The sequence below is a fragment of the Helianthus annuus genome, chromosome 10, assembly GCF_002127325.2.
Source record: "Helianthus annuus cultivar XRQ/B chromosome 10, HanXRQr2.0-SUNRISE, whole genome shotgun sequence".
Classification (NCBI taxonomy): Eukaryota; Viridiplantae; Streptophyta; class Magnoliopsida; order Asterales; family Asteraceae; genus Helianthus; species Helianthus annuus.
The window spans coordinates 176,861,548-176,868,433 of NC_035442.2; the positions used below are offsets into that span (position 1 = coordinate 176,861,548).

Sequence of the window (6,886 nt, forward strand, 5' to 3'; positions counted from 1 at the left end):
GGGTTATTTGGTTGACCGTGTGGGTTTTGCTAGACAAATTAATGTTGTATAATGTTTGGTGTCGAAGGATAAGGCATCGAAGGATTGTGTATATCCTTCGATGAGCTCGAAAGATATCCATCGATAGATGAAGATGGACCTCGAAGGATATGCCATCCTTCGAGGTATATGTGTATCTTTCGATAGCTGGATGATCGACAGATGATCTATCGATCAATCAGTTAGATCCTTCGACCATACAACCTGTGTTGGGTATAAATACCAACACTTTGTCATTTGCAAGACTAAGAGAGAATAGGGGAGCTCATTTGAGAGTTCCCTGTGAGCTTCAGTGTGTCTGGGAGAGATCACCACTTGATCTCTCCCCGAATGTATACTCCTTTGGTATTAGTTCGGTTATCATGTAATCGGGCCGACTTGTAATGTTATACTACCGGATTACTACAAAGTTGTTTGTTTATCATCTCTTATCTCTTCCGTCTTTGAACATAATCATGAAAATCACGGTTTTGATCCCGAAACACGGACCTACATTCTGTCTAATTACATTTTATATATACATAGTTTTCAATATGCACTCAATATTGAAGTGAAACATTTCAGTATACATAGTTTTCAATAGACACTCAAAAGTATCAGACAATAAAACCACATAACAAATTGACTCTTCATTGCTACAAATACACTACTCAATATACACTCAAAAGTATCAGACAATAAAACCACTTGATATTTCATATCACAAAGATTATGAGTCCAGTGGGAGATGATGCTTACCATGCCGACCCATGTGATGCTACATGTTTGCTATGAATGGTAGTCCTAAACACCCAATTAAAATCCTGCCGTAAAGAATCAAGAAATCAAGACTTAGGGTTCGATGTGAAAAGAATAATATGTGGTGTAGAGATGACAAACCTGTAACTATCTATTGTGGTTGTATGCTAATCACTTCGAACAAAATGAAATCTGGTTGTTGAATTGAGGATTGAGAATTGTGATTTGAGTGTATCTTTGAGAATGAGTCCTCTTATATTATTAGAGAGAGAAAGAAAGTAAAGGTAAGGTTAAAGTGGATATGAAAGAGACACGTGGCTTTAAAATAGTAATGTACAGACAATAATACTCAACATACAACATACAATAGCACAAAACATATGTCATGCATAGATTACAACCACGATATGCACAACTATGTTGTAAATTAGAGTTTTATATAATGGGTGAAGGTTGTTGTTATATATATAAAAGTTAAATTAAAAAAATAAAAAAAGAAAAGTAGCCGTTACTGAGCATTGGCAACGGTCATTGGCCAAAACATTTGAACACCGGCGTGGAAAAAAGGACGCCTTTGCATTTTTTTTTGAAAAAAACACCCAGGGGACGGGTGTATGGCGTTGTGGGTGTTTTTTTTGGGTTGTTCTTGATAAAGTTACAACATCAGTAAAACTATTGATACAACCATATAAGTTGAAGTAATAAAATTCATAAAAGAAAATGCATCCAAAGAATCCTCAAATCACACCAAAAACAAAACTATTGATACAACAACATACAGTTTACAAGCTAGTAAACTAGGATAGAGTACAATTTATGAGAAGCAAGGACTTGACCAACATGCTTTCTGGATGCTAATTGTGCAAATCAACTTCTAGAAGCCACCTATTCGACCATCCTGGATTACTTTGAGTAGTAAAGGTGATTGCCCATGAAAATCTTACTAGCTTCACACCTGTTCATACTCGAGTGTTAATATAACTAACCTGATACAAAAGAAGAAAACAAATAAACATGAACTTACTTTATTACCTGAAGAACAAATATGAATTTTAAGGAATCAGGGATCCCCTAAAAAAGCACGCCATTTTTCGATAAATGGCAGGTCACTTGGATCCATGTTTGGAATATCGCGACCTCGAAGCGTTTCGATTATTTGTGTAGTCTCGCCTAGAAGCTGGGCTGCATCATAGACACTGGCTTCCCTTTCCTCTATCACACTAGTGTGACATTTCATTATTATGGCTTGTGGTAAGTTGGTGAGACAAGCGGCAATTATATCAGCGATCATTGATGATAAGCTGCCGAATAGTTCGTTCTGGCTAACCGTGGCATCAATGTTGGTGTGGCAGTTACGTAGGATTGTTTCGGTTATACGATACATTGAGTTGGCACCAATACACCTGCGTATCAAATCATCATTCTCGCCTCCTGTATTATCATTATTTCTAGCCTCTGAACAAGCTATATTCTTAGCTTTATCCCTGAACCATTCAACAATTTGTTTAGCTGTATTTTCTCGAAAATCTGGTTCACGCAAGTCGTTTCCTATCCATTTTTTGTGTAATGCAATTTCTCGCCACAAAGTTTCAGCCGCATTTTGAAAACTTACATGATCATCCGTAGCATTGAGGCATTTTTCCACCACTGTGACATATTCTAGACCTTCACTAACACTTTCCAACAAGCTATCAACTTCCTCCTTTTGGATTTTAGGAAGGGAAACGGCGATGCTTGTTAGGTTTACCACAGGTAACCTCCAACAGTTTACACACGGAACATCATGATCATCAATGTGGTCAAACTTTTTAACCCCTTCAAAACTACTAGTAGACTTTCCAAGAATTAGCTTGATAAGATTTTTAGGTTGGCCTGTTGCACCCCTTTTGATCATTCGCTTCACAGATTTTAAAAGGCCCTTCAATGTTCTCTCACCAAGCTCTATCTCATCTTCAAGTTGCAAAACATAAGGGCGAAGATCATTGTTTCCTTCCAACTTCTCAAATGTGTTTCCCAATAGAGGAAACACTTTCTTTAATAACCACTTCATACAACGGAAACAATACAAGAAACATATCATAGACAAAAATGGGATCAACGCTATTACCTTGCATATCACAACAACTCCATTCTGCAATCCAATACAAATGTTGGAAATTAGCCTTTTCAAAGTCTCAATCACCACCTCGAGGTTGCGGCTACGAAATGGGAGATTTATTCTAGCATGCTTCCAATCGTATAACTTCTGAGTCCAGTAGCGTTCTACCTTAAAGACATTAAAATGGTTTGCAATGATTTTGGAGGACACCTTAAAGCTTAAGGTCGCAAACCATCTAGAAAGTGGTGCAACTGTACCAATCACAAGCCCGATAGACTGTACTATGGCAATTACTATCATGGACGAATCATAATCTGAATCATAATCCTTATCCAATATAGCTTCAATAGTTCTGGGCATAGTATAAGTGTGTAAGATTATGACTAAAAGACATATTACCCCAGAAGCAGATGTGGTGTGAAAGCAAGCTGTTATGAATTGGGGGCTGCCACTTCCTGCCATGATCCAGTGGTTGCTCACATGCTTATGTAGCTTCTCAATTGTTAACAATTCTCCTGGTGATGGTTGAATATCTTTTGAAGCTATATCATGACCTTGTTGGTATTTGGATTCTATAATCCTTTTGGATCTTAGAATCGCTAGAGATGAACATACATGTAATATTAACAACACAGCTAAGCAAATTACATAAATGGAGGCTAATATACCGATCATGGGTGTTGTGTATATGTAGGCATCATGCCGTGTATAAATGCCATCACGGATATGCTTATGATTGTAACCGAAAGATGCGGATAAAACCCCAGTTGGTATTTGGATGCAAACATTTACAACCAAGGTGACGACAAGAAGACACAAAGCTGTGATGTTTGATAAAAGCTCATTATTGTTCATGGTTGCTAAACAAGGCAATAAATTAGCCATCATGGTGCACATAAAGGCCATGCTTCCGAGCTTTGCCAAACGGTCCACATGACCCATCATCGAACCAGCTAAATCTAGAGGTAACTTCATTGCGACAGATATTACAGTGAGAAAAGCAGCATTAATTCGAAAATATCTACACGGAAACCATAGCTTTCTGCTACGGAAACCATGTAATAAATCAGCCACCATGGCAAGGATGCAAACCAGAGATGCCAATGCGATGTACATCCCAATCCACTTCATAGGTGCGCTTAACTGCTTTTCGAGTTCTGACTGGGATATAAAATATCGGTACTTAAACAATGAATCTGTAATATTGGTAGGTATTTTGTAGTCACGGATGAGTTGATTCACAATTTTAAGATACTGATTTGTGTAGTTGTAATCCATAACTCCAGGGTAAGAAACTGATGATTTGATTTGATGGATGTTAACTGAAGTTGGGTTTAGGAAGATGGATGGTGGGAAAAATGCGGGAAGATCGAGCTTAGGATTGGATTTTAAGTTGAACTTTACTTAAATCCACTACGGAGATGCTTGACATTTTCTGGGTTTTATAGAATTCTAGAATTAACTACAGGGTCCCTCTCTTTTGCTCATATTGCAGTTTTGTTTTCTTAGCTTTCAAAAAGTAGACATTTACACTTATATTTGACGAGCGTAGCACTTTTGATCCCTGAAAATGAATGAAATTCTAGCTTTTCAGTCAAATTTTAAAAAATAGGCCAAATACTTCTTTGAATATTATCTATATCTTAAAATGCATAGTCGGTGACCATGTATTTTTGTATTTCACCCTCAGTTTTACATATATCACACATTTAACCAACATATTTTGGTATAATACACCTTTACTTTTAACTTTTGATAATGGACTATTTTAACCCCCTATTATTTTCTAATTAATAATTTCATGCATCATTTTCTCCGGCATTTCAATTCTTTTGTTTATATTACTTTTACGACTTCACCCAGCACCGTACGAGACATTATACTCTTCTTTATCTATGCCTAATCATGTTAATGTCATGAACGTAACGTGTGTGACAAAACAAAAAACGAATTGAAAAACAACGATGCCGCCGCAACGCGCGGCACGAGTCAAAAATGAAAATAAAATGTAAAGGTGGGACCCATTTAAAGATCATACACTGCTTGAAAAAGAAGCATCACCAACACTCTTGACCAGCAATCGAAATGTGTAGGTACTTTTTTCGTGTAACGAACTTTCAACCTCTTATCAGTGGCGGACCCAGAAATTACTTGCTAGGGGTGCGGATGAGGTGTTCAATCATATTTTCAAGGGGTGCGATCGGGTTTTTTGCCTAAAATACACTAATTTTTTTTTCAAAGGGTGCGACCGCCCACCCTGTCCAAAGGCTAGGTCCACCCATGCCTCTTATCAATTAATCTAATCTACACTTGATTTGTGGATGATGATATGCTGTTTATAATAATAAAATAAAATTAGACCTCTTCAACATCACCTTCTTGGTAGCCTCTCCTTCAAAATACCTACCACCACCACCTCTAGTTTCTCTTTTTTAAATAAAGCATGAGGTTGGGAGAATCAGTCATGGATCACCAGTACCATGTTGGGCTAATTAAAACAACAAGTTGAATGACGTGTGTTAATATTATGTCTAATGTCACGTACAAAAAAAAAATAACAGTCGGATTTTATATATGATTGGGCTAGCATATCACTTACAATTGACCATCTTTGGGGGGGGTTATTGCACGGACCTCCCGGCCGCTGGAGTGATCCCACTCCACAAGCTAGCAACGTCCCAATGCTGCCTGGCGGTGAATACCCCATCCCGAGCTAAGTCCGTTTCCCTCTAGGAAGAAGGTGGCAGAATACCCCCTGCCTGGACTCGAACCCGGGTCTCTGTGAAGAGTAGAGGTGGGACTGGCCAACTGGGACACCCCAGTTGGTTACAATTGACCATCTTTTTACTAAACTTATAAACATATCTTTTATAAACAAAGGCACAACTGTACAAAGTAGTTTATGGTTTATAAAAGACTGGTTTAATGAAGAAATGGCTTAAGATTAAATAAAATATGTAGAGTTAAAAGTAATCGAAAGAGTTTTATTAGAACAAAGGTAGGTGTTTTTTTTTTTTTTTTTTTTTTTTTTTTTTTTTTTTCTAAAACAAACTAGAGTTCAAAAAAGTTATAGAATGATTATTTAAAGAATTGCTTGGAATATTTTTTTTATAAGGAGGAGTCTTATTACATGTTTTAAATCTTGAATTGACAACGTATATTAGGGGTGTTGTTCTTAACGGAACCCGAATACCGAATGACCCGCTTAAGATGGAACCCAAATAACCCGAATCCGTTTAAGATGGAACCCGAAACCTGAAGTTAGTATTCGATTTGGTAATTAGGTTAAAAGAAAGGTTAATCAGGTAACCTTAATATATATATAAAACGAAATTATGGCCCTTTGATTTGGGCCTAGAGCAGTCGCCCACCCGGCACTTGCTCTGAGCCGGCCCTGAAAATATTAATTATACATGTACATACACAATTATAAACAAGAAAAGTCTAATTTTCCTACCGCTTCTTTTATCTCATTTTTGGAAAACACTTCCAAAATCCTCACTTTGCTCTCCTCTGTCTTGATGTTGTCACAACGCACCCCAGGCCTAATAGGGAACGCTTCGACGAACCGATTTTTGAAAAACCTCATGACCTCCTTTTTGATAGACAACGGTTTTGAAACCCAATTGCCTCCAATGATAAGGCCCGAGATCGAATTCCTCGCCTTTCTACTGTTTATCGAACCATGAAAGAATTTAGAATTCTCGTCCCCTTCAATCGCCCAACGAACCCTCGCGCGCTGTTTTAAATCCCTTTTTTTTTCCTTTGTTCGACCTGTTTCAAGACTTTTTTATTCTCCCATAATGCCCATGCTTCTTCCTCCTCAAGCTCCCTCTCTTCCAAAGCTTCTTCAAGATTTTCAATTTCCTCTAGGGCTCTGACCTCGGCTTCTCTTTCTTTCAGTAACATATCATTCCTCCTTATAATGTGGTTCCTAATAAAAGGCAACTTTTTAGACAGAAACGAATCAGCAGGACCCGAATCATGAAACGACCCCTTTAACCACCTCCT

At 37.7% G+C, this 6,886-nt stretch overlaps 1 protein-coding gene across 2 annotated transcripts; it reads right to left on the minus strand.

Annotated features, from left to right (window-relative positions):
* Nucleotides 1-1,519: 1,519 nt before the first annotated feature.
* Nucleotides 1,520-4,195, minus strand: LOC110886794. Of its 2 annotated transcripts, none has more exons than XM_022134639.2 (2): nucleotides 1,810-4,195; nucleotides 1,520-1,732 (listed from the first exon to the last, which is right to left on the minus strand). In XM_022134639.2, the coding sequence occupies exon 1, from the start codon at nucleotides 4,151-4,153 to the stop codon at nucleotides 1,838-1,840; it is 2,316 nt and encodes a 771-aa protein (XP_021990331.1). In that variant the 5' UTR covers nucleotides 4,154-4,195; the 3' UTR covers nucleotides 1,520-1,732; nucleotides 1,810-1,837. The 2 variants fall into 2 exon arrangements, with proteins under 2 accessions (XP_021990331.1, XP_021990332.1); XM_022134640.2 differs by having other exon boundaries at nucleotides 1,802-4,195.
* Between the last annotated feature and the right edge of the window lie 2,691 nt (nucleotides 4,196-6,886).

Excerpts from the sequence above, each read along its gene's own strand:
- LOC110886794 (XM_022134639.2), bottom strand. The coding sequence starts at position 4,153 with ATGGATTACAACTACACAAATCAGTATCTTAAAATTGTGAATCAACTC.